At 37.1% G+C, this 26769-nt stretch overlaps 1 protein-coding gene across 2 annotated transcripts in view; it reads left to right on the plus strand.

Moving 5' to 3' along the window:
* The window catches only part of PTPN2 (protein tyrosine phosphatase non-receptor type 2), an 87277-nt gene that overhangs the window by 22335 nt on the left and 38173 nt on the right, over positions 1-26769 (plus strand). For both annotated transcript variants that reach the window (XR_005988928.1, XM_041761982.1), the window contains exons 2-3: positions 1728-1818; positions 26331-26431. Coding sequence is in view for 1 of the 2 variants with exons in the window: in XM_041761982.1 (XP_041617916.1) it covers positions 1728-1818; positions 26331-26431 (192 nt within the window). In the remaining variant the exon portion in view is untranslated. The remainder of the gene's footprint in view (positions 1-1727; positions 1819-26330; positions 26432-26769) is intronic.

Consider the following 26769-nt stretch of genomic DNA (forward strand, 5'->3'; position numbering starts at 1 on the left):
CTTCCATAAATGCAGGGGAAACATTGAATAAAATTGAACACCCACTCATAAAAAATGTTTACCCAACTAGAGATTGAAGAGAACCCTTTTAACTTGAAGAGTATCTATTAACCAGAAACCCAAAGCGGGTATTACGCTTAGGGACAGTTGTTTTAAAATCAGGGGGAAAAAATAATCTACTTACTGTTGAATAGGCAATCTTAGCCAATGGAGTTAGATAAGAAAAAGAAATGAGATATGAATAAATAAGAAATCTGAAGGATAGGGAAGAGACAGAATTACCTCTATTTGATAGTATTGAGAAATTCACAGCCACTCCAAAATATTAGAGAGCTCAATGAGATTGCTGGATGAGAAGGAAGCATTAAAAAGTCAGTAGCAGGGGGATCCCTGGGTGGCTCAGCGGTTTAGCGCCTGCCTTTGGCCCAGGGCGCAATCCTGTAGATCCGGGATCGAGTCCCACGTCGGGCTCCCGGCATGCAGCCTGCTTCTCCCTCCTCCTGTGTCTCTGCCTCTCTCTCTCTCCTTCTCTCTCTCTCTCTCTCTGTCTCTGTCTATCATAAATGAATAAATAAATCTTAAAAATAAAAGTCAGTAGCAACAGTTGTAGCGAATATGTAGTATGTGTTTCTGCTTGTGTGTGTGGCAGATTGCATTTTCCAAAGTGGCTGTACCAACAATAAGTTATGTTCCACATGCTCTTTGTACGCACAGTGTGACTAAGATTCCTCCCCCTGAAAGGTTGTGTTCCCTACTCTTTGCATCTTAAAACCATGGACGAAAATACAGGCTAGAAAGTTAACCTGTTCTGAGTTGGTGACATACAAGCATGAGGAACCAATAGTAGGGGCATTTGTCAAGAAGTGACTTGAATGATTTATTTATGCTTAATTTATACAATTGAGTGGTGCCTCACTTTTGAAATGCTTTTTCTTATATGTGATAGTGTGAGCCAAAACCCAATTAATTTTTACTGTTAATGCAAATTTTTTTTAATGTTTCTGTTTTTACCTGAATTCTCAAAATAATATGTTCTATTTGGGTGAAAAAAACATACACCAAATAGCTGAGTGCTTAGTGCACTTATGGAATTTCTTATATAGTGGAATGCAGAGAACTGTAAGGGTCCTAGAATGAGCTTCTGGCTTAGTAATGGCTGCTGTTTATGGCTCTAGAAATAAAATTTGAGGATATTTCTGGACTCAAAGTAACAGTAATAATGGCACGAACATGAAGAAATAGATGAAAGTTTTAAGATGGAAACTCCAAAATAGAGGTAGATATTACTGAGAGTTTAGTGAGAATCTGAGTATGATGTTAGCCTTAGATACACCTCCATTGCATTAGTTTTGTGTTACGTATAGTGTTTAATGTTGCTTGTAGGGGTTGAATATTGCTTGTCAGTATATAAATACCTCAAGAGCAGGGACTCTGGTGCCTGAAGGATGTCTGTGGAGTCCTGGGTCCTGCCACTTTCCTGGCTTTGTGAACTTTGGCAGGTTGTTTAACCTCTCAAAGCCTGTCATCCCTCCCATATAAACCAGGGATGATAATTGTTTCTGTTGGTGTTGTAAGAACTGAATGAGATAATGTTGACAATGAGTTCTGTGTTGTACTTGGCATATCATCAGTGCTTGATAAATGTTACTTTATACTGGCTGGGAAAATATCTGTTTTGCTATATACAATTTAAGAGGAATGTTAAAATATATTTTTGTTATTTTAAGGAAATTCGCAATGAGTCCCATGACTATCCTCATAGAGTGGCCAAGTTTCCAGAAAACAGAAATCGAAACAGATACAGAGATGTAAGCCCATGTAAGTACTTGTGGGTTTGTGTGCATGTGTATGTTTGTTGGTTTGTTTTAGGAGGCAGGATACAATGAAAAAGAAGGTTTGGGATCAGGGTTAAGTACAGTGGTTTTCTTCATATTAACATAATACATGTTCTTTATTTTATTTTTTAAAAAATATTTTATTTATTTATTCATGAGAGACACAGAGAGAGGGAGGCAGAGACACAGGGAGAGGGAGAAGCAAGTTCCTCGCAGGGAGCCCTATGCGGGACTCAATCTCTGAACCCCGGGATCACACCATGAGCCAAAGGCAGACGCCCAACCTCTGAGCCACCCAGGGGGTCCCAATACATGTTCTTTAAAGAAAAACTACTACATAGTAAAAAGGAAAGAAAATTGCTCATAATTTTTGCATCCTTCAAACACAGTCACCATTATTTTTGTGTATGTCCTACTAACTTTTTTATCTTATGCATAATTTTCTTTCTTTAAAATAATTATCACGTGTATGTGTATTCATATATGTATATTTTCTTATTGTTCCATAACCTTTTAAATATTGCTTAAAATGTTAGTGTAGTTTGCTTTTTTCCCCCAAATTATAAGAGTAATATTTGCTTAGTGTAGAAAACTTAAAACAGAAATGTGTAAAGGGAAAAGCTTCATGATTTAAAAAGAAATGTAAAACTTTTGGATTTATATTCTTTTTGTATTTTTTTCCTGAATAAACATATATACATACTTTTATTAATTTTTATTTTTAAAATATTTATTTATTTGAGAGAGAGTGTGAGTGTGCATGTGAGCAGAAGGGGTGGGAGAGGGAGAAAATTTCAGGCAGGCTCCATGCTGATCGCTGAGCCTGACGTGGGGCTCAGTCTCTTGATCTTGAGATCATGACCTGAACTGAAACCAAGAGTCAGATGCTTAACTGACTGAGCCACCCAGGTGCTCCCACACACGTTCCTTTAAATTTGAGATTAGAATCCTTCACATATTAATTGTGGCTCTTTTCCTACCTCACAATATGTTGTAAGCCTTTTCCTGTCATAAGTCTTTCAGTGTCTTTGGATATGCCATTCTTTTATGTAATGGTTCCTTTGTGGTTGGACATTTGGGTTCCAATACTCATATATATACACAATTCTGTGAATAATTTTCATAGTGTGGTTTTAAAAATGTGTTTATCCTGAGGTGATTTTATTTTTTGTTCTGATTGATAACCATTCGTTCAAATACTAAATTAGGCTGCCTTACTATTCCACAGTGTTATCCCATATTTGATTTTAGTGGGCCTAGGTGTTTTCTTTGGGGCTGCTTGTTAGTAGGAACGTTTAAAAAAAGTACTAATTTTGGTTCCTGCTTGTGTGTAGCTCTTTTCCTCTAGTTGATGAGGTATGGTGCTAGTATGCTGAGGCCTCCTCTGTAGGCTGAATAAGCTCACTCTACTCAAGGCCAAAGATTATATACCCTTATTTATGTTGTATTCCTTGTTAGGAGGGTATGGATATACCACTGAAAATCTAATTGCTGGGGAAAAGGTCCGTACTTCCTTTCTTAAAGAAACAAAATGTTTGTTTTTCTGTTGCCCAGGTACATTTTCATGAAAAGTGTATTGGCTGATTTTGGGCAAATCAGAGATTTGAGACTACTTTTGAGAAGTAATATCTTGGGCACCCCTGGTGGCGCAGCGGTTTGGCGCCGCCTGCAGCCCAGGGTCTGATCCTGGAGACCCAGGATCGAGTCCCGTGTCAGGCTCCCTGCATGGAGCCCGCTTCTCCCTCTGCCTGTGTCTCTGCCTCTCAGTCTCTCTCTCTCTCTGAATAAATAAATTAAAAAAAAAAATGCTTATTTAAAAAAAAAGTAATCTCTTAAAATATTTCATGTTTATTTTAAATTACTTACTGAGTATTATGTTTCTCTGACATGTTTTCTTTACCAGTTAGTGGTGTTTGTAAAGATAAGTCACAGCGGAGAGTGGTTTTCTATTCTTCTTCACTTGCAGCACATTTGAAGATATGACAAGCTTCCTCTGAAACCTGGCTCACCATGGCAACAATTCTGGGGGTGGGTGCAGGGAATGGGGGTGGTGTGGGCAGAGGTTCTAACGTGTAGGTGCCCCTTCACCCTCTCAAATTTCTGTTGAGTATCATTGAGCTAGAACACTAATCTCTAGTGTTTACCATGAATTTTAAAGACTGTTCCAGTGGTACTCCTTGCTTTGTTGCCTCTAATTAAAAAAACCCAAGCTTCTTATTTTGATAATTGTAGATTACTATGCATTTGTGAGAAATAGCACTCAAAGATCCTGCATACCCTTCCCCTGGTTTTCCCCGGTTGTAACATCTTGCATAATTGCAGCCAGGAAATCGACATGGATGCCATCCATCCAGGTCTCCCTGGTGTCACCTACACTCATTTGTGGCTGCGTTCAGTTCTGCTCAGCTGTGTTACATGGTAGAGTCTGGGGTCTCCACCACAGTTTGGATACAGACCAGTGGAATAGCTCTGCCACGAGATCCGTCCCATCTTCCTGTGCCAAGTCACGAGTTGCCTTTGATTTTTACATACATCTGTTGTAATTGCAATCTTTGGATGTGATAAACTGTGTTTGAACCCTCTCATTAGTTTGATCGAATTGATCTAAATGGTGGAATTGTTAAAAATTGGAACTGAGACACTTAAAAGTAAGACATTTGCAACTTAAATCTGTCTCAAGTATGTAAACACGTCAATGAAACTCTTGTGATTTTTCTCTTAAATGTTAGACTCAGGTACTCAACTGCTTGTTGGACTGCAAGGAGAGCTTGATTTACTTACTGGTGTGCTTACTAACTCTACCTCCATCCTCACTAGCTTGAGCTTTTTTTTCTGTGTGTCTTCTCAGGAAGGGAGTCATTTGCTTTGTGTAGGTACCTAGTATTAGGAAGAGACGTTTCTTCCTCAGAGATGTGATTCAGTGCCCCTCTGCTGTCTTTCTGGCCACTGTATCTATGACATCTCCTGGAGCTGCCTTCTGCTGTGAGCATGCCACTCAGCTAACCCTCTCCCCTACACCTTCTCCTTGAAGCCTGGCTCTTCTCTGAGTAAAATACCTTTCTGTCTCTCTGAGGTAGAAGCTACTTATTCTTGCTTCCCATGTAACCAGAGTTTCCTAAACTAGGCCCTTATTCTCCAACTTGCAAATTAAAACGATCTGCACTGAGGCTTGTGCCATCCAGACATGTCACATTACCAATCTTGTGTCTGTCCTTACCTGACTTCATAGTCCCTGCGTGGTAGCCACCTCTCCCAGGTTTGCTGATGGCTTGAATGCTGACGAGCCATTCATTATCTTCCTCTTTGCCCTCTTCTCTCAGTACCTCTTTCTTTGTTTCTAGATGGGATTGTGTCTCTGAGAAGGGACCATATGATGCCTTAGCCTTACAGTTCTGGACCTCTTTAGCTCTCAACCGGAAGTCTTAAATGCTGCTACCTTGAGGGCTACTCTCTGTTTTCCCAGCCCTTTGACTTCATCAGGATCTTTAGTTTGTTGACTTTTTCATTTATTACAGTACATTACTTCCTTCTCCACTTTACTTATTACTTAATGACTTTCTTGCTGTTCTGATATGTTAGGAAAATAATCTCTGTGGCTCTTTAATTCTACCTCGCCTATGAAACCTAGTGTCAGATAGTCGTTCAGTTTCTGTAACCTTGGGGTTCATGAGTGTACCTTGGGTGGGCTTGTGCACTGACTAGACCTGGGGGTGTCTTGCTGTCTTCCTACATGCCCTTGTCACTCCCACTGCCCCATGTCCCCCGGGAAACCAGCTCTCAATCCACCTCCATGCCCACCACTTGTAGAATGTGATCCACCTTTAATTCTGCAGAGAAACATTTTAAAAATTCAGAAATAACTCTTCAACTTCATGTTCTACCACCCAGAAACTTATTTCTCTTTTCACTCCTCTTTTCATGAAGTTCCAGGGGAAAAAAAAACCCTTCTCCCTCATGTCCTAGGTTTATATCCTGATGCCTCATTCTTCCTCAGAGACCTCATTCACCATCAACACCACTCTTACTCTGTCTTCAACCTCTTTCCTGTAGCTCCTTTCTCTTACTATGTAAATGTGCTTCAGCCTCTTCTCATCTCAACCATTGTATCCCATCTCAGCTCCACTTACTCTGTTACCTGTGTGGGCACAAGCACATGCATACCTGTGTGCACACACAGTCTACAAAAAAAAAAAAAAAAAAAAAAAGACACCATATTATTTGTCTCTCCAGCCTCAACACATGTACATTCTTTAGCCCATGGTTCTACCCCAGCCTCCCCACTGAAACCTTTATTCTAAAGTACTATTTTCAAGCTTTCTAGTTTTCAAATGCAGTGAGGGACTTTCCATTGGTTTATTTTCTTATCCCTCTATGACTTTTGACATTGTTGACTCTGCCTTGCTTCCCTAACACTGTATTTTTTAAAATTTTGCTATTATTTCTCTGGCTAGTCAGGCATTTTCAGAACTTTTGTTCCTCAGTTGACTATGTTCTTCAGGGTTCTGTCTCCCCTTCCTTCTTACTCTAACACTTGTGTGAATGGTCTCATCTTCTGTGGGTTTGGTTATCATCTGCTTGTCACTCTAAATTTCATCTGTAGCCTAGATCTCCTTTTAGCTATAGATCCATTTATGCAAAGCACTCATCTCAGTGTGGATGTTCTGTAGCTGCCTCAGACTCAGTACGTCTAGATACTGAGTTAGCATTGCTCCCAATGTAGTCCATTGATCCTGGCCCTGAGACCTGCTTTTTGTTTTATTGCCAATGTTCATAAATGATACTATTATTGACACATTTGCTGCAGCTAGAAACTCAGACTCCTCTCCTATTCAGCTCCCATATCTACTTGATAACTAAGTAATTATAATTCCATTTCCACAATATTTTATTTTTTAAATTAATTTTTCTTTTTTTTTTCTTGAGAAGAAGAGAGTGTGTGTGCACTGAGAGGGAGGTAGGGTGAGGAGGAGCAGAGGGAGAGGGAGAGAGAACCTCTGACATAAGGCTCCGTCTCACAACCCTGAGATCATGACCTGAGCTGAAGTGAAGAGTCAGACACTCAACAGACTGAGCCACCCAGGTGTCCCCACAATGTGTTTTATTTTTTTAATTTTAATTTTTTTTTAAGATTTTATTTATTAATGAGAGACACACAGAGAGAAGCAGAGACACAGGTGAGGGAGAATCAGGCTCCATGCAAGGAAGTTGATATGGGACTCGATCCCAGGACTCCAGGATCACGCCCTGGGCTGAAGGCAGGGACTAAACCGCTGAGCCAGCCAGGGATCCCCCCACAATGTGTTTTAAATCTCTTCTTCATTCTGTTAGTACTGGCTTGGTTCAGGCCCTCACTCTTCCTCTTCTGGATTTTTACAGTAGCCTCTTAACTAGTTGCCTTGTCTATATTCTGTTCCTACTTCAGTCTGTTCACCATATGGTATCCAGGATAATCTTTGTAAAAAGCGTGTCTGTATTCACTCTCCCCTCCAGTAGCATTCCATAAGTTTTATGAGAAATTAGTTCTGTATCATTATCACACAAGATCTTTTGGGGACTGATCCTTCACATACTCAGATTTTTTCTACCCATTTTCTTACAAATTACTGATTTTGGTAAAACTGAATCACTTAGAGTTCTCCCAGTGTGACCAGTTTCTAAGATTTTTTTTTTTTAAAGATTTTATTTTGTTATTTTTTATTTTTTTTAAAGATTTTATTTATCTATTCATGAGAGACACACAGAGAGGCAGAGACATAGATAGAGGGAGAAGTAGGCTTCTCTGTGGGGAGCCTGATGCAGGACTCAATCCCTGGACCCGGGATCACAACCTGAGCCGAAGACAGACAGATGCTCAACCACTGAGCCACCCAGATCCCTTAAAAATTTTATTTTTAAGTAATCTCTACATTCTATTATGGGGCTCGATTGAACTCACAACCGTGAGATCAAGCATCACATGCTCCTTTGTCTGAGCCAGCCAGGCACCCCCAAATGTGACCAGTTACTAATAACTCAGTGTCTAAAAATGTATCATTCCCTTTTTGGAGCATGTAAGTGAAAATCCTCTTCCAAATATCTTCATGACCACTTCCCCTTGGGTATTATTCTCATGCAGTGGAGGAGGTCATGGAGGTGATAGCTCTCATTAAGTCTAGACAGGCCCAGGAATGTATATTTTTTAAACACTCCCCAGATGATGTAGATACACCTTTCGTTATTGATAGTCATTGTATCATTTAAAAATGTATTTCCATACATAATACTTAGCATTGTTGGTTTGGTTCAGAACATGTGTATTGAAAACCAGCTGTATAGCTGACTGACACTATGCTGTGCACTGAGAATACTGTGAATATATGTATCCTGCCCTCTGATAATTCACAGTGTAGTGAGGGAGATACAGGCCCATTGTGCTGTATATGTATCATGAGATAGGACCATGTATTGGTGGATCTGTGTCTAGGGAGTTAGGGATGGCTTTTAAGAAAATATATGATAACCAGCTAGGTAAAGGGAAACTGGACATCAATTATTTTTTATGAGTCTCAGATTTTTTTCTTGATTTTGATTCAGTAGGTCTGGAAATCTGTGTTTTTAAACAGTTTCCTTACATGATCCTTATGTACCCAGCTCAGCACCAGTCCTAAGATTGACATATAGAAACTACATTTGGAGGAGTGAATATGAGAAACATAATCAAATGGGGATATTTTGAAACAGAACTTAAGGAAGTCCACAATGCTCCTATAATTGCCATGACCAAAAGATAACCTCCATTGTCTCAGTTGTGAGACAATTGTGAAAGAGATAGGCAAGAACTTGGTTGGTTGAGAAGAGAGTAAAAGATCTTAATGATCACTTCGAGAATTGAATTTATACTACTAGAGACTACTGCTAATCTGCTAATTTTGAAATTTTCCTTACTTTTTGCCTGACAGGTAGAAATTCTGTAAATCTTGTGTTTGGTCTAAAAGGAATTGTCAGCAAGACTTAGTGAACTGTCATTGTTTTTACTGACCCTGAAACAGTTTGTTGCTTTTTTTTTTTTTTAATTGTGGTTAAAAAAACACATGATATAAATTTTACCCTCTTAACAATTTTTAGATGTACATTGATATAGTGTTAACTATATGCATGTTATTGTACAACTGATCTTTTCATCTGCATGACTAAAACTACCTATTGAACAACAGCAAACATACATTTCCCCTCTAGCCCCTGGCAACCACTATTCTACTTTCTGTTTATGAGTTTGATTACTTCAGATACTTCATGTAAGTAGAATCATGCAGTATTTGTCTTTTTATGACAGGCTTATTTCACTTAACAATATCCTCAAGGTTCATTCATGTCAAACTGTTAGTTTTTAAAGGAAGGTGACACAGAGACTTTTGATTCTAGTGGTATGGCAGATTAGATAGTCGATAGTCCCTTAACTGCTGCAAAACAAGATTTTCAATAAACATACTTTTTTAAAAGTTACCAGCTGTGGGGTGCCTGGGTGGCACCATCAGTTAAACCTCTGACTCGATTTCGGCTCAGATCATGGTCTCAGGGTCATGAGATCAAGCCCCATGTCTGGCTGGTTCCCTGCTCATTGAGAGGTCTGCATGAGATTCTCTCTCTGCCCCCCCCCCCCCATATACATGCACACTCTCTCAAATAAATAAAGTCTTACTTAAAAATTTAAAAAAAATAAAAAATTACTAAGTGGGGAGGAAGAATTCCAGACCTCCTTCACCTCACCATTCCCTAAAAAAAGAAATCTCAGCAAATGGCATAGCTACTCTAAATGAAAATCTCAGTATTAGCTTTAAGAATTGTATAATAAATGTATTTGTATAACAGTAAGATAGCCTCAGGGTCACTGAGTGTTATGCTATATGTTGGCAAATTGAACTCCAATAAAATAGCCTCAAGGTATGTTAACCAAAACTCAATAGAATTACAGGAAGAAATCAACACTTCTATGTTTATGGCCTTTTAGTAAGACAGAATATTGGTAAAGAACTAGAAGATCAGCCACATAATTAAGCTTATTTCATTTTTTATTTATTTTTTATATTTTTTAAAATATTTATTTATTTATTCATGATAGACACAGAGAGAGAGAGAGAGAGAGAGAGAGAGGCATAGACACAGGCAGAGGGAGAAGTAGGCTCCATGTTGGGAGCCCGACGCGGGACTGGATCCTGGGACTCCAGGATCACGCCCTGGGCCAAAGGCAGGCCCTAAACCGCTGAGCTACCCAGGGATCCCCAAGCTTATTTTAATAAGAAAAATATATATAACCTTACGTCCAACAATTAGAGAATACATTTTCTTCTAGGATTTTGGAATATTTATAAAAAATGGACCATCGAATTGGCTGTAAAGTAAATCTTAACAATTTAGGAATTGCTGTCTTATAGGCCATGTTCTTTGACCAGAATGCAATTAAATTATAGATTATTAATAAAAAGGCAAAAGTTCACATAAATTTGGAGATTTAAAGATTCCTAAGTAATTCATGGGTCAAGAAGAAATCATAGTGGAAACTTTAAAATGCTTAAAAGTGAGCAATACGTAAAATACTACTTACCAAAACTTTTGTAAAGCAGCAAAAACAGTAATGCAAAGAAAATATGTTGTCTTGGGGTGCCTGAGTGGCTCAGTCAGTTAAGTGTCTTATCTGACTCTTGATTTTGGCTCAGGTCATCATCTTAGGTTCTGGGATCAAACCCTGCATCGGGCTCTGCACTCAGTGAGGAGTCTGCTTCAGGATTCTCTCTCCCTCTGCCACTCCCCTTGCTCACTCACATGCAGTTTCTTTGTAAAATAAATAAGGAAATCTTTAAAAAAAAAAAAGTTGTCTTAAATATATTAAAACAGAATGATAAAAATTAAAGTGCTAAGAAAAGGGCCTAGTTCTTTCTGTGAACTTGTTACAGAACTTGAATAACCAAACCTGAAAAGTTTAATAATAACACTAAAAGTTACAGGCGTATTTCCCTCATGAATATAGATGCAAAGATTAGCAGACTGAATATAGCAGTCTGTGAATATAGATGCAAAGATTAGCAGACTGAATATAGCAGTCTGTAAGTTTATTTTAGGAATAAAAGGGTGGCTTAACATTAGTAGATCTTTTTTTTTTTTTTTTAACGTTAGAAAATCTTAAAGATGTTGGTTCACCACAGTAATGAGGTAAAGGAGAAAAAGTCATATGAATATTTCAGTAGATGCAGAAAGATTATTTAAAGTCAGTGCTTGCTCATGATTAAAAACAAAACACATAGCAAACTGGAAAGAGAGGGGAACTTCTGTAACCTAATATAAGCTACTTAAGAGACACCTATAATAACTTAAGTCTGAATGATAACATGTTAGAAACTTTTTTTTTTTTTTTAACAAAATGAAGAACAAGTATGCCCACTCTCACTACATCTACTTAACATCATGCTTTAGGTCCTAGCCACTAAAGAAAAAAAGAATAAGAAATAAAAGGCATACAGATTGGAAAAAAAGAAACAAAGTTACCATTTTATTTGATGCTATATAACACACCACCCCAAAACAGCCTTAAAACCATAGCAGTCATTTTTCATCAATGCAAAATTGGGGGTTAATTGGACTCAGGAGATTCTTGCTCAGGGTCTTGCGTGCAGTTATAGTTCAGATGATAGCCGAGGCCTTCTCGCTTGGTTATGGGCTGTCAGCTGGAACACCTGGAACACCTACATGACCATGTGACCTGGACTTCTTGCAAAGAGTAGCTGGGTTTTAGGAGTGAGTGTCCTGAAGGAGCCATCTGGGAACTGAAATGCCTTGTACCACCTAAATTTAGAAGTCTCATCATTCCATCACATTCTTTTCATTAGTGGCCATTCAGGTTCTAGGAGAGGAGATTAATGCTCCACCATTAGATGGAAGAATTATCAAAGAATTGTGGACATGTTTTAAAACCATCACTATTTTCTTCATAATCCAGAAAATGTACGGACAAGTCAAAGAATTATGAAGAAACATTTATTTTGGTAGTCTCAGAATAATAAGACAGAAGACCTTTGAATTATTAAAACAGACCTTTATACATGACAGGCTTCTGTCATCTTTCTTAGTAATCAAATTTAGATAAAAGCTGTTGTATAATAGTAATCAGAACATATATAGATATAACTTAAATTTTATAGTAACTCTTATGTAAATATTTGCTAACATTCTTCCTTATCCCATCTAAGCTTTAAAAATAAAGACCAAATGCACTTCACATTTTCAAACCATTCTATTGTCAACTTTTTTGCTTAAAGGTTTTCTCATAAAAAAAAAAAAAAAAAAAAAAAGGTTTTCTCATTATATGTTAGGACTTTGACCTTTGGTTCTCTTTTTAATTTTGTTATGTTTTTAATCTTCAATTTTTATCCATTCTAAATCAAAGATATTTTAATAGTTTATTTCTACAGATCATTGATGCACTGGAGTGGATCCAAGAAATAAGAATTAGAATTCTTGGAGCACCTGGGTGGCTCAGTGGTTGAGCATCTGCCTTTGGCTCAGGTTGGGGTCCCTGGGGTTGAGTCCCTCATTGGGCTCCCCTCAGGGAGCATACTTCTCCCTCTGCCTGTGTCTCTGCCTCACTCTGTGTGTCTCATGAATAAGTAAATAAAATCTTTAAAAAACACAATTCTTAGTGAAGAAGCTAGAATTGATTAGATGGGGAAAGAAAACTTATACTAAACAACATGATAGCTGACTTCAGATATCTGAAATTCATACGGTAAGGGATGTGTTGTCCTCTGTTAAGCTTGAACAATAGAACTGCAGTTCATGAATGGATAACACTGTTGGTGAATTTCAGGTCACCAGCTTTTTGACCTATAGAACGTTGGTTAATTATTTTTGAAATACCTCTTGTATGCTTTACTTCTTGCCCCATTCCTTGTCTCTTCCTCACTTTATTCATCCATTTACCTTTTTCTCATCTTACACTGTTGATTCCTTAACAGGTGCAGCCTTTTTTTTAAATTAATTTTTATTTATTTATTTATTATAAAGATTTTATTTATTCATGACAGAGAGAGAGAAAGAGAGAGAGAGGCAGAGGGAGAATCAGGCTCTGTGCACAGAGCCCGACATAGGACTTGATCCCGGGTCTCCAGGATTACGCCCTGGGCCAAAGGTGGTGCTAAAACTGCTGGGTCACTGGGACTGCCCCCCCCCTTTTTTAAACTGGATTACCTGCCCCCCAGTAAAGTTTTGTTGAGTCTTCAAGACATAGGTATCACTCCTCTGAGAGGTACTCGCTAGAAGTTACTAGTTTGTTTCTATAGCACTTTATTTCTGTACTTAGGCACTAATCTTACTGCCTTATAATTTAATTTATTACATATACTCTGTAGAGGAGTGACTTTCATTCAACAAGGGTATTTACCATTCCCTAAGAGACATTTTGGAAATTTGTGGGGGCTTTTTTTTTCTAGTGTATTTCTACTCAACTATTTATATATATTAAAATAGATATTATCTTATTGTAAACTACTTTCCATTTATTTTGTTATATATTTCAGCTAGGGCATTATTGATATTTTAAAAATCATATATAGTTCCTGTTACCTCTAATAGTAGGATAGTAAAGGAAGTATTAAGACTTCATTAAGCCTCTCCTCTCTCCTCTGAATAATTAAGTCTAAAAGCCCTTGGAATTGGGGATCAGCATGTGGAAGGCATGTAGATAAGAGGAGGGCATGTGTGAAGAATGGAGGAAAGACGGAGTGAACCTGGTGATGTTAGACTAGAATTACTGTATCAGTGTATGAACTCATGGTTTTCAGTGAATATGGATATACAGATACATAGAAATGTATGTGTGCTTATATTTCCTAGCCCTGACTCCTGAGAAGCCTTGGGAATAATGACACCTTCTTAGTATTGGGCATGCCTAGCTTTTCATATCTAAATTTCATTCTCCACTTAGAAGAAACAGGGCTTCTTGAAGAAATTACTGATTCCAGGGGTGGGGCAGGGAGAGTATAAGAGTAGCCTGGAATATCTTGTAGTCCCAGAAGGTAAGGTTGATCAAGAAATGATGAGGCTAATGTCAAAAAGGACACAGAAACCATCTTGAAAGCTCATGTTCCAAATCTGGTGTTGATTTGAACATTTGAAATTAATAATAGTTATAACCTACTGAATAAAATAGGAATCCATGAATTTGCACTAGTATAAAGAAATATGAATAAATACATGGGGAGAAAGGAAAGATCTACCTTAGGTTGGCAAGTAATAAATGTTGAAATAGATGGTAAACTCAGTGGGTAAAATGCTGATGAGGAACAGAAGATTTACATAGTCTTAAAAAACCCTTACATAAAATAGTTATTAATACAAGAGGAGAATAGTAGCTGTGCAGAGAAGTTTGGCAGATACCAACCTTAAACGAATAATCAGGACCAATAATGAAATACATCACATTGAAATCCTGAACTGCCCCATAGAATGCGGTGAGTATACAGCATCACTCTGCTGAACTTGCCAGAGTATACAATATGTACTCCTTCTTGAGGAATATCAGACAACTCAAATGGATTGATACTCTGTAATCTTTAAAGAGTTATAAAACTCTTCCCAGGGAAGACTGAGGAATGGTTCTAGGTTGGAGACCAAAGACATGTGACATCTACACCCATTATGTGGTCGGGGCACCTGAGTGGCTCAGCCTTGGTTTTGTCCCAGGTCATGATCTCAGGATTGTGAGATCAAGCCAGATCAGGCTCTGCACTCTGCACAGAGTCTGCTTGGGTTCTTTCTTCTCCTTCCTCCTCTGCCCCTCCCCCAATGTGAGCACACTTGTGTGCTCTCATGCATGCTCTCTCTCAATAAATAAAATCTTTTAAAAATGTAACATGTGATCCTGTATTGGATCCTTTTATTTAAAAGGCATTATTAGGACATTTGGGGAATCTTGAATAGGGTCTGAATTAGTAAAGTATCACTGTTAATTTTATGATTTTGTGGCTATACTGTGGTAAGTAGATTGAGTCCTTTGTCGAAAATACACACAAAAATATTCAGGGGTATTATATCATGTTTGTAACTTGCTCTCATGCTCTCATGATTTAGGGGAAAAAAATCTTTGTGTTTTTCTTGGCATTTTTCTGCAAGTTTTGAAATTATTTCAATTTAAAATTTTTAAAAGATTATTTAAAGGGTGGGGGATATTCTAGTAAATACATGAAGGCAAGAAAAGGAAATAAAAGGTAAACAGAATTGAAAGGAAGAAATAAAACTCTTTGCAGAAAGTCTAAGCATGATAGTCTACATAGAAAATCCTAAAGAATCTACCAGAAAAATCTCCTGGAACTAATAAGTGAGTTAAACCAGGTTTCTGTATATAAGATCACCATGCAAAAATTAATTATCTTTATTTACTTTAATTACTATCAATAGACACATGGAAACCAAGATTTAAAATACAAAGTCACACACACACACACACACACACAAATAAATAAAAAATAAAAAATAAAATAAAATACAAAGTCATTTAGGGGCATCTGGGTGGCACAGTCAGCTCAGGCCATGATCTGAAGGTTGTGAGATGGAGCCCTGTGTCAGGCTCCATGCTCAGTGTGGAGTCTGGTGAAATTCTCTCTCTCCTCTCTGCCCTTCCCACTCATGTCCTTTTCTTCTTTTTCATTAAAAAAAAAAAAAAAGTCATTTACAGTTGCTCTTAAAAAATGAAATATTTTGAAATAAGTCTAATAAAACATGTATAGGACCCACATGTTGAAAACAACAAAACGCTGATAAGGGAAACCAAATAAATGGGGAAACATACCATGTTCATGGATTGGAAATCTTAACATAGTACAGATATCATAGTACAATTCTCACCAAATTTTTGTAGGTTTAACACAATTCCTATCATAATCTCAGGAAGATTTATTTGTAGATAAAGACAAGCTTCCTCTTAAATGTGTGATGTACTAAAATAAAATAACTTCATAAAAGGTGAGAAGGAATCACTCTGTCTGATTTTTAAGACTTATTGTATAACTATGGTATCAAGATGATGTGGTATCGGCAGATGAATAGAAACACAAATTGGTAAAACTAGAGAATGCCTGGGTGGTTCAGTGGTTGAGTGTCTGCCTTCGGCTCAGGGTGTGATCCCAGGTCCTGGGATTGAGGCCCGCATTGGACTCCCTGAAAGGAGCCTGCTTCTCCCTCTTCCTAGGTTTCTGCCTCTCTCTTTCTCTCTCTCTCTCTCTGTTTCTCATGAATAAATAAATAAACTTTTAAAAAAAAAACAACTAGAACAGAGAACCTAGAAATGGCCTCATGCACATATGGTGAACTGATTTTTGATAGAGGTGCAGAGCAATTTAATGGCAGAAGGATGATCTTTTCAACAGTCAGTACTGGAGCAATTGGACCTTCACATTCCAAAATAAAAAAGCTCAACCTAAACTTCCTTATACAAAAATCCCTAATACAGAAATTAAATATATAAAGTATATGAAATATAAATATATAAAATAAAACAAAAATTTTTTTAAAAATTTAAGACAGAAAATTCAGGACCTAAGGTTAGATAAGAGTTCTTAATGTGATGCCAAAAGCATAGTCTATGAAAGAAAAAAATCAATGAATTGGAGTAAACCAGAATTAAAAGCCTTTGCTCTGCTAAAGACCTTGCTAGGATATTGAGGATGAAAAGACAAGGACAGACTGGGGGAAGATATTTATAAACCACAAAGAATTTGTACCTAGAATATATACAGGACTCTTAAAATTCAAGAGTAAAAGGCTAAACTATAAAACCAAAAAAAGTACAGTTAGGAAATGGGCAAAAGATTATGAACACAGATGGCAGATAACCATGTAAGCATATGAAAGACATCATTAACTGTTAGGGAACTATCATTAACCATTAGGGAAATGAAAATTAAAACCATGTTGATTTTAACCATGTTATATACCCACTGGAACAGCAAAAATAATGAGACTACAATATTCCAAGGATACAGAAACTAGGTCTCATATAAGGCTAGCGAGGACATAAAATGTGTGACCACTGTGGAAAATTGTTTGACAGTTTCTTGAAAAACTAAACGTATCTTATATAACTCAGCCATTGTGCTCCTGGGCATTTATTCCACAGAATTGCAACCTTCTGTCCATACAGAAGTGCATTTTCTGAATGTGTATAGCAGCTTTGTTTGTAATAGCTCCAAATTGGCAACAGCCTAAATGCCCATCAACAGGTAAGTGGTTAGCAAACTGGTTTATTCATACCTTGGCATACTACTCCGCAGTAAAAAGAAGTGAGCTATTGATAAATGCAACAAGTTGGGTGGATCTCAGAGGACTCATGCTGAGTCAAAAAAATCTAATCTCAAAGGTTACATATTGTATGATTCCATTTTTACAGCATTCTTGAAATGATAAAATTATAGAGATGAAGAATAGATTAATGGGTTAGGAACAGGGTTAGGGGAGAGTGTGACTAGAGGGGTTGCACAGATGATCTTTGTGGTAATGGAACAGGACTGTATCTTGATTGTGGTGGTGGTTTCACAGTCCCCACATGTGATAAAATGGCATAGAACTATACACACCCACACAAATGGATGCCTGTAAAACAGGAAATTGGAGTACAGTGTAGGTTATACCAGTATCTTTCCAGGTTTCTGAATTTGATGCCTTGATTTAGGTACTGGGCAAAGGTACTGTGCTAAGCAGTGGGAATACATAGTGAGCATGACAGGGCCCTGGCTGCAGATGGCTGAAAACATAGGTGCACCAAGGCTGAGTGGATCAAAATCTTGCCATAACGGTAGCCTTCTAACAGATGGCCCCCGCTGTAGCCACACCTCATCACTTGGGCAGCTCTGCTGTAGAGTACTTACTTACACTGGGGACTAGAGAGAGGAGCACAGTGTGCAGGGAGGGTACTTAATGTCCCAGGGAAACGTGGCACATCTTCCAGGACCATTGATTATACTCAGAATGTGGGGAGGGAAGGTGTGGTTACCTATATATTAAAATACAGATGCATAATGAAGTAGAATTTTTAAGTTCCTATACATTTTTTCTTTTTTAAAGATTTTATTTATTTATTCACGAGAGACAGAGAGAGAGAGGCAGAGACATAGGCAGAGGGAGGAGAAGCAGACTCCATGCAGGGAGCCCAATACGAGACTCGATCCCGAACCGCGGGATCACACCCCGAGCTGAAGGCGGGCGCTCAACCTGAGCCACTGAGCCACCCAGGCATCCCAAGTTCCTATAAATTTTTAAGATGAAACAGGAGTTTTCAAGGAGTCTTACTTGGATGCTAATAATGTTTCTCAAGTAGTAGGTTGCTCTTTTCTGTATAAATCACAGCTGTGTCTGTGGTCACATAAGTTGGTAGAGCCAGGACAGACATCAGAATCTACATCTTTAGGCCCCTTAGCCTTCTCACCCATTTTCTTTCATTAGTTCAGATAGGTCTACTGAGAAGTTCTGGAGGTGTCTGAGCTTGTTCTTTTTGCTGAATTAGGTCACTCTTCAAGTCAGCTAACATAATCTCCTCTCCTCTGTTGGTTTCAGAATGGTTTATTTTATTTTATTTTATTTTATTTTTTATTTTTTATTTTTTTAATTTTTATTTATTTATGATAGTCACACAGAGAGCGAGAGAGAGGCAGAGACACAGGCAGAGGGAGAAGCAGGCTCCATGCACCGGGAGCCTGATGTGGGATTCGATCCTGGGTCTCCAGGATCGCGCCCTGGGCCAAAGGCAGGCGCCAAACCGCTGCGCCACCCAGGGATCCCTTATTTTATTTTTTTAAAGATTTTATTTATTCATGAGAGAGACAGAGAGAGGCAGAGACACAGGCAGAGGGAGAAGCAGGTGCCCTGCAAGGAGCTGGATGTGGGACTCGATCCCAGGACCCTGAGATCACCCCCTGAGCCGAAGGCAGACACTCAACCACTGAGCCTTCCAGGCATCCCCTCAGAATGGTTTAATAGTGATTTGTCATTCTAACAAAATTCTATCATATTTTGATAATTTGAATATGAAAATTTTCTGGAATTTGTTGTCTAAACAATGCTTGAACAGTTGCCAGCCTAAGTTTATTTATTTTTTATTTTTATTTTTTTACCTAAGTTGTTTAGAACACTCTTCTAGGTAAACACTTAAGGTGAAAGTACAAACTTTTTCTCTCAGTCAAGTTTATGAAGTTAGACAAATGAATCAGTACAGATTTTCTTGATTCTCTGAACCTAAATTGCAGCCTGCTTCTCTTCCCTTTGTTTACTGGGCTCAAGCTCTATTATCTGTGTCCCTCAGATATCTTAGGTGCATACCCACCTTAAGGTATTTACTCTGTGCTTGGAAAGATCTTAACCAAAATATTCACATGATTGACCACCCCCAAGTCTTTGCTTAAATGTCACTGTCTCAGTGAGAGTGAGAATCCTGCCTACCCTAGGGAATCCTGCCTACCCTATTTAGAATTGCCTCACTCCCTAACATGACTCGGCTTTTTTTCCCATAGCATTTGTTACTGTGTAACATTTATTTAGTTGTTTTACTTATTGCTATCTCCCTTTCTGTAAGGTTCACAAGGGTATGGTTAGGTCCTAAACCCCTAGAGCCGTCCTTGAATATAGAAGGAATTTAATAAATATTTGGTCTATGTTGTTTCCATGGTGTCCCATGGACTTTTGGATGTAAGGAAAGTACTTTCCCCCAACTCCCTCTACCTCCCTCCCCCCCTCCCCCGTTTTAGGCTCTATCTCTCCTTAAAGGAGAGATTCTGACTTTCTAGGAATATAGTGAGACACTTACTGATAATTAAATTTAGTATGTCTTATTTTATACAAAGTATCAAAGAGGAAGATGTCCATGTTCCATAGTACATTAATAGATTTTATACTTTTTTAAGATACTTCCCAGGTGTTCTTTCCTTTGCAGAGACTCTTTGGGCTAAAGATCTGTTTTCAATTTGGAGATGTGTGGAAGACAGAGTTAATCAATTAATATTGTCGTATCAAGTTTAGGAACTTGAAATCTTGGTGGATTGAAAGAGATTGAAGTCACAGATGGTCAACCTATTGTTTGAAGAAGAACCTACTCGGTGTTTCTTGAACAATGCGTACTTGGTTAGCAAGTTGGTGATGGTGTGCACCCACGATGTGCTTCACTGTAACTGTCTCCATTCCTGCCACTGTTTGGTTCTGTACTCATCTCTAGATTGAACTGTTAATGCATCAGTGCATTGTCTTCCTTCTTCCTCCAGCTGGTAGTTATTTTCTTGAAATCAGATGTGCTTCTGTCAGTCCTTTAAAGAGCTTCATTGAGGTAGCCTTAACATGTTTTGGGAACTCTTCAGCCTTTTTGAATTTGCCAGTCCTTCATGATATTCCTTTTTACTCCTTTTTGTGTGTATGCTCCTTCTTCATCTGTTTAGTGAAGCCTGCTTATCTCACTCAGCTTCCTCAGGTATCAGTTGGTCAGCTTTCTTCCTACAGCACATAGTCTAATAAAGATGACACTAGGAATTACTACTTAATAGAACTTTTTCCTGGGACACCTGGGTGGCTCACCTGTTGAGTGTCTGCCATCAGCTCAAGATGTGATCCCAGTTCCGGGAATCCAGCCCCACGTCGTCGGGTGGGCCCCCTGCAAGGAGCCTGCTTCTCTCTCTACCTATGTCTCCGCCTCTCTCTCTCTCTCTCTCTGTGCCTCTCATGAATAAATAAATAGCATCTTTTTTAAAAATAGAACTTTTTCCTTTTTTTTAATTTCAATTTTTTAAAAAAATAGGCTCCCCACAGAGTATGGAGCCCAATCCAATGCAGGGCTTTAACTCATGACTCTGATATCAAGACCTGAGCCAAGATCAAGAGTTGGTCGGTCACCTCACCAACTGAGCTGCCTGGGCACCCCTAGAAAGTTTTCTTTTAAAAAGCTTTAAACAAATTATGTGTCATCTTTATGTCACTTGCCTGGCTCCTAAAATATATTATTTGAATGAAAATTGTATATAAAGCTGTTGAAGAATATAAATGTAAAGAATGGATCTTCATGGTGGTAGCCTCAGAGAGGCTATTTAGAGCAGATTAAGTCCTAGTCTGGATCTTCATGGAAGTGAGCTTTGTATTGCAGAGATGAAGACAGTAGTCATACCTGATGGAAAGAACGGTGTGAAAGGTGTTTCCAAAAAGAATTTAGGATGTGTGCAAAGGATAGTGAAGTAACCAACCTGGACATATCAGAGATAATGTAGTGTGGAAAATAATCTCCTCAATCGTACAAACCTAGTTTAAATCTCCTTTTGTGCTTCTCTAGTGTGTGTATGGTAATGACTGAATTCCCCAAGTGTCAGTAAAATGAGCATGATACTGTCAACTTTATAAGGTTGTGAGGCTTGAGAGCAGAAATGTAGTAGGATGTGTCATATAGTACCTGACACATCATAGGTGCTAAATCCTATATGGTGGTCGTAGTTGGTTATGTCATCAGTAAAGAAACTATTCATCAAATCAAGTTTTATTTTCAGAAGAAACAATTAAAATGTTAATTCTCTGTGTGTACTAAATACTAAAGTATGTGATTCTTCATTAATATGGTAGTGCTATTACGGTGACTTGGATTTTAGTTCTAGCTTTGCTTTTTGACTTATTTCTTGATTCGAGAGAGAAAAATAATGATATTTATGTCTCAAGTATTTAATTTGTAGAGTCAAGGAGGATAAACATATCTATGAAATGCTTTGCATTCTTGCAGGGAGGAAACATGGAAATATAGGCATCAGTATTTGAAAACTTACAGTTTTCCCCTGGTTGAGACAGAAGAATGAAAGGGGAAAGTCTTTCAGTGCTGTATTACTTACTAATGGAGCTAGTCTTCTTCCCCAGTTGATTATAATGATTGTTTATCTCTATTGTGGTAGTTAATGATGAGTGTGATAGTTAATGATGAGTGTGAATCCTTTTTCCTGTTTGACTTACCTTCCAAAAGGAGATCTTTTTTACAATAATGATGAAAGGTGAATCAATGAAGGGGGTAAGGGATGTTAAAAAAAAAAAAAAAGACTTATTATGACATTGTTGAAAGAGGAAGCTAATCTGTATTGTCAGCTCAGGCCACAGCTAGAGCATCATTTCTTGACAGATGAAACCATTTCTCAGAAAACATACTGTTTGAGGGTGGGAGGTGAAGGGAATCTTCATCAGAAGTTTGCTCAAATTTTATCCAGTTTATAAGCTACAATTCTATTGGATATTGCATTTCTTCATTCACTTGGTGGCAAGAATTAAGAACAGATAGGATATTTAGTGTAAATTTCCTTCAGGGGAGCAGTTTGATACATTAAAAATATATAGATACATATTCTTGATAGCTGAGTTTTGGTGTTATTGGATGTTATTAGACATTGAAAAATAAGATTTCCTGTGAAGCATGGTTTGATTGCTTTTTGTTATCTCATGCAATGTAGTTTGAACGGTCTTCATTTTTCTCCCTTTGCTGGATTTTTTGAAAAATAAGAAAGAGGAAGATAACTATATAATTACTTAATGATGATAAGGTACTGTGGGCTTTGAGTTTTATTATTTAGAGCCAAAGGACTCAATGTGATAATCTCATTTCAGAGGTTTCTGGGCAGAATAAACTCTGGGAGAGGAGAAAGCATTTAACTTTTCTGGTGTTTTCATTTTTGCTTTTTGTACTAATTCAGAAGTCAGAAGGCGGTTTGGAATGAACAGTTAGTAGATTTTGGGCTGACTGATAGTAACAGGGCAGAGAAAGGGGACATTTGACTCCCAGGGGACCTGTGAGGGGACCTGTGTCCACTCTCACACTTTAAACCATACATGAAGTGATTCTTAATTGGAGAAGAGGCATTGTCTGTTATCTTTGCTAGAGAATATAAATCATAGTTGTAATTTTTCATAAAAAGGCTTTGATAGTTTCACTTCCTGAAATGTACTGTATAGTTATTATCTTTGTAGATAATTTGAACGTGATATGTTTTAACACTAGAAACTCTTACTTTTCTTTTCCTTCAGAATCAGTTAAATAACTTTAAAGTATAGAGCAGATGAATTAAAATAAATTTCTAATAATGTAGGTGAATTTGAGAGTTTTGTTTTTAATTACTCCTGATGAGAAATATAGATTCAACCAACATTTGTAGCCAGTTCTAAATAGTTAGTTTTCCCAAGGATTACCTTCTTTTTTTAGTCTTAATCTGCTAGCAAAATTTTTTTAAAAATTTATTTTTTCCTGAAAAAATTCATGTTCCTTTGCTTTTGTTGACTATATAAGTAAATGTTATAGGGAAGCAGAGGCCAGACTCTGCAGAACTCTGGATGTCTTTCAGGTAGCACCCTGTTCCCCTTTGGTCAGACCACTGGGCTCCAGGAAATGTATCTGTTGTTTTACCATTGTATAATTCGGTATTTTCAATGTATTAAAGTGATAGATGATGTAGATTTTAAAGCTAGGGAAAACAACTGAATTCTAGTTCAAGGTCCTGAGGGCAATGTGTCAAACACTCTTAAAAACAAACTGCCGAAGGTCTTTCTCTGGGCTTGATTTTTCCATAACTCTGGTGGCATGCAAGATAACTCAATTCCCTGGTTCCTGGAGAGGAACCTTCCCAATTTTTATGGATTCTTGCTTCTTTTGGCCAAATTGCTTTTTTCACTTGTGCAATAGATATGATTAACCTTTGGGGTTTGTGTTCTTTCTGTGATTACAACATGAGGAAACACATCCCTTTGGCATTATATTCTAGTGAAACTAGAATTTTATGGATAGTAAAAGCATACATTCTCCTGATACATCAATGTTTTCTAGGAGATATATGGTCTTTGTTTTGCTAATTGGGTAGCTGACCTTTTTACCATCTCACATAATTTAACAGTTAAAAGGTGATTAAACTGTTGAAAAAAAAAAGTGACTTTAAAAAAAAAAGTGCTTGCTGACATCATCTTTCCGAGAACACTAGTATAAGTGATTTACTATAACAAGATTTTAGTTTTTCCTGTTGGCAAATGACATGTAATATTTACAGAGGTCTTGAGTTCAGGCCAGCACATACATCTCAGATAAATTGATGTGTGAAACTGTAGCCATTTAGCATTTTCTTTCATACAGAGATAATGTAAACAGTTTTTTGTTTTAGTTTAAAAGTGGAGAGAGAAAGGATATTTAGTGTAAATTTCCTTCGGGGAGCAGTTTGATTGAATGTATCCTCCAAAATTAAACATCAAACATGTTTGGTTTAAAATTCAGTTACATTAAAAAAAAAAAAAAAATTCAGTTACATTCTTCAGATGGTTTAAAATTCAGTTACATTCTTCCATCTGAAGATGTATCCATATTTAGGATACTAAGCCAGTGTTAACTCTTGTTAATGATGCACATACCTTCTCTTCCTGAGAAAACTCCTCCTTTTCCACCAAAATGATATAAGGTCAAGTTTTGTAGTCTACATATTTAAATCAGCATAAATTCCAAATCTATGAGACTTTTACTTTTTTCCCCCTAAAGCATGGTTTTTAATAGCTCCATCAAGGTATAATACATCTTTCATATATACTGTAATTTGCCTTCTGTTGGACATATTGGAAATTTGTGTTATTTCCTCTTGTGTCTGTTACTGTTAATCCCTGTGCTATGTCTGGCTGTATGCGTTGGTTTCATTCACAAAAATGGAAACCTTGGATTTTAAAGGATTTACACCTGTTATTCTAAACCAGGCATATGAAAATATTCTTATAGTTTCATCTAGTGCTTGCTAAGGGGCTAGACATGGCCTGGGCAGCACTGGGCATTATTAAAAAAAAAAAAAATCTTTGCCAAAAATTTTTTAACTAAAAAAAGTTTTCATTTTAATTTGCATTCTTTGATTAATAGTGAGATTAAACAAATGTTTTTCACATTTGTAAGTCCTTTGTGTATTCTCTTTGTTCACTTTTTAAAATGGGGTCCCTGCCATTTCTTACTGATTTGTAGGTACTCTTCATATCTTAGTGCTTTGGTTGTATATGCTGCAAATATGTTTTAATTTTGAGGCTTCTCTTTTTTGAATTGATATATATTGGACATATATTAGTTTCAGGTGTGCAATAGTAGTGACTCAACATTTATATACATTCTGAAATGCTCACCACAATAAGTGTAATTAGGTCTGTCACCATAGAAAGTTACTACAATGTTATTGACTATATTCCCTGTGCTGTACTTTTCATCTAGGGGCTGGCTGACTTAAAACTGGAAGTTTGTAACTCTTAATTCCCTTTACCTATTTTCCTCACCTCCCCACCTTCCTCCTCTCTGACAACCACTGGTTTTGTTCTCTGTTTATGAGTTTGTTTCAGTTTCTTGTTTGTTTTGTTTTTTTAGATTCCATGTATAAGTGAAGTCATATGGTCTTTTTTTTTTTTTTTCTTTCTTAACCTGATTTATTTTAATTGGTATAGTACCCTCCAGGTCATCCATGTTGTTGCAGATGGTGACATTTTTACTTTTAAAAGGTAGAAATATGGGGTACCTCGATGGCTCAGTCATTAAGTGTCTGCTCTCTGCCTTTGGCTCAGGTTATGATCCCAGAGGTCCCTGGATCAAGCCCCACATTGGGCTCTCTGCTCAGTAAGGAGTCTGCTTCTCTCTCTCCCTCTCTCTCTGCCCCAACCCCAGCCTCCACTGTCTTAAATAAATAAATAAAATCTTTTTAAAAAATTAAAAGGTAGAAAAAAAAAATTAAAAGGTAGAAATATATCTAAAATAGACATATTTGTATATTGTGTTATAATACAATCTAAGTAATAGAAGCATCTTTAGTTGTCTTATAAAGAATTAGAATATTCCAGGGCATAGCTGTTTGAATCAGTAGAGCATACAACTCTTAATCTTGAGTTTGTGAGTTCAAGCCCCATGTTAGGCATGGAGCCTAGTTAAAAATAAAAAAAAAGAATTACAATATTCCATCTGCATTTAAATATTTTTAAGTCTTAATTTAAATATAGTTAATTTAAAAAATTACTTAAATATAGTTGAATGCAGATCGGTTGAGGAATGAAGAAAATGAACTGTAGTTAGTTACCATGGGAATCTAGTCTCATTTATTTGAGGCCAGTTTTTTTTTGTAGATAGACTTATCAGTTCTTAGGCACCAAGACTCTAAATGATCTTTTTACTTTTAGGAAGATAGGTGCTTTATTCCTTTTACTATGTTTTACTCTTTGGTCAATTTTTCTAGTTATAGTAGCTATCGTATTACAAACAAAAGCATTTCTAATACCACAGTAACAAACAAAAAGATTTCATTTTTATACTTACTTCAAAAAGAAAAGGAATAATTTAGGATTTGACTCAACTCTCTAAGGGTGCTAATTTATTTTTCTTTGTTTTGTTCTATCAGTCTATAAATACCTAGAACATTAATATTAAAGTAAAAAAGAAATGGGAAGTTTTAAATGACAATTATGGTTTGTCATCCTCTGTTTCAGATGATCACAGTCGTGTTAAACTGCAAAATGCTGAAAATGATTATATTAATGCCAGTTTAGTTGACATAGAAGAGGCGCAGAGGAGTTACATCTTAACACAGGCAAGTGATGTGATGTGAAGCAAATGCCTTGACAGTGCAATTATTATGGTTGGTCTGCTTTGAAACATAGTTAAAGTATGTCTTTACTTCTTTTGGAAATGAAATGCTATTTCAGTTTTTTCTGTTGTTACATGGTAAAATGTAGACATTTTGATGTTTTATATGGTTTTGCAGGTTTGTATGTGAACATGAAATTAAAGTTATTTTTAAGAAGGAAAATGTTTTAATGAATGGCATAGGCTAGTTCTTTTAAGGCAAATTATCTTCTTGCTTTATATTGATACAAGGCATTTGTTACTGCTTTGTTAAGTTCTCTTCACATAATCTGTATCATAATC

Source organism: Vulpes lagopus, chromosome 1 (assembly GCF_018345385.1).
Source record: "Vulpes lagopus strain Blue_001 chromosome 1, ASM1834538v1, whole genome shotgun sequence".
In the NCBI taxonomy this organism is placed as follows: domain Eukaryota; kingdom Metazoa; phylum Chordata; class Mammalia; order Carnivora; family Canidae; genus Vulpes; species Vulpes lagopus.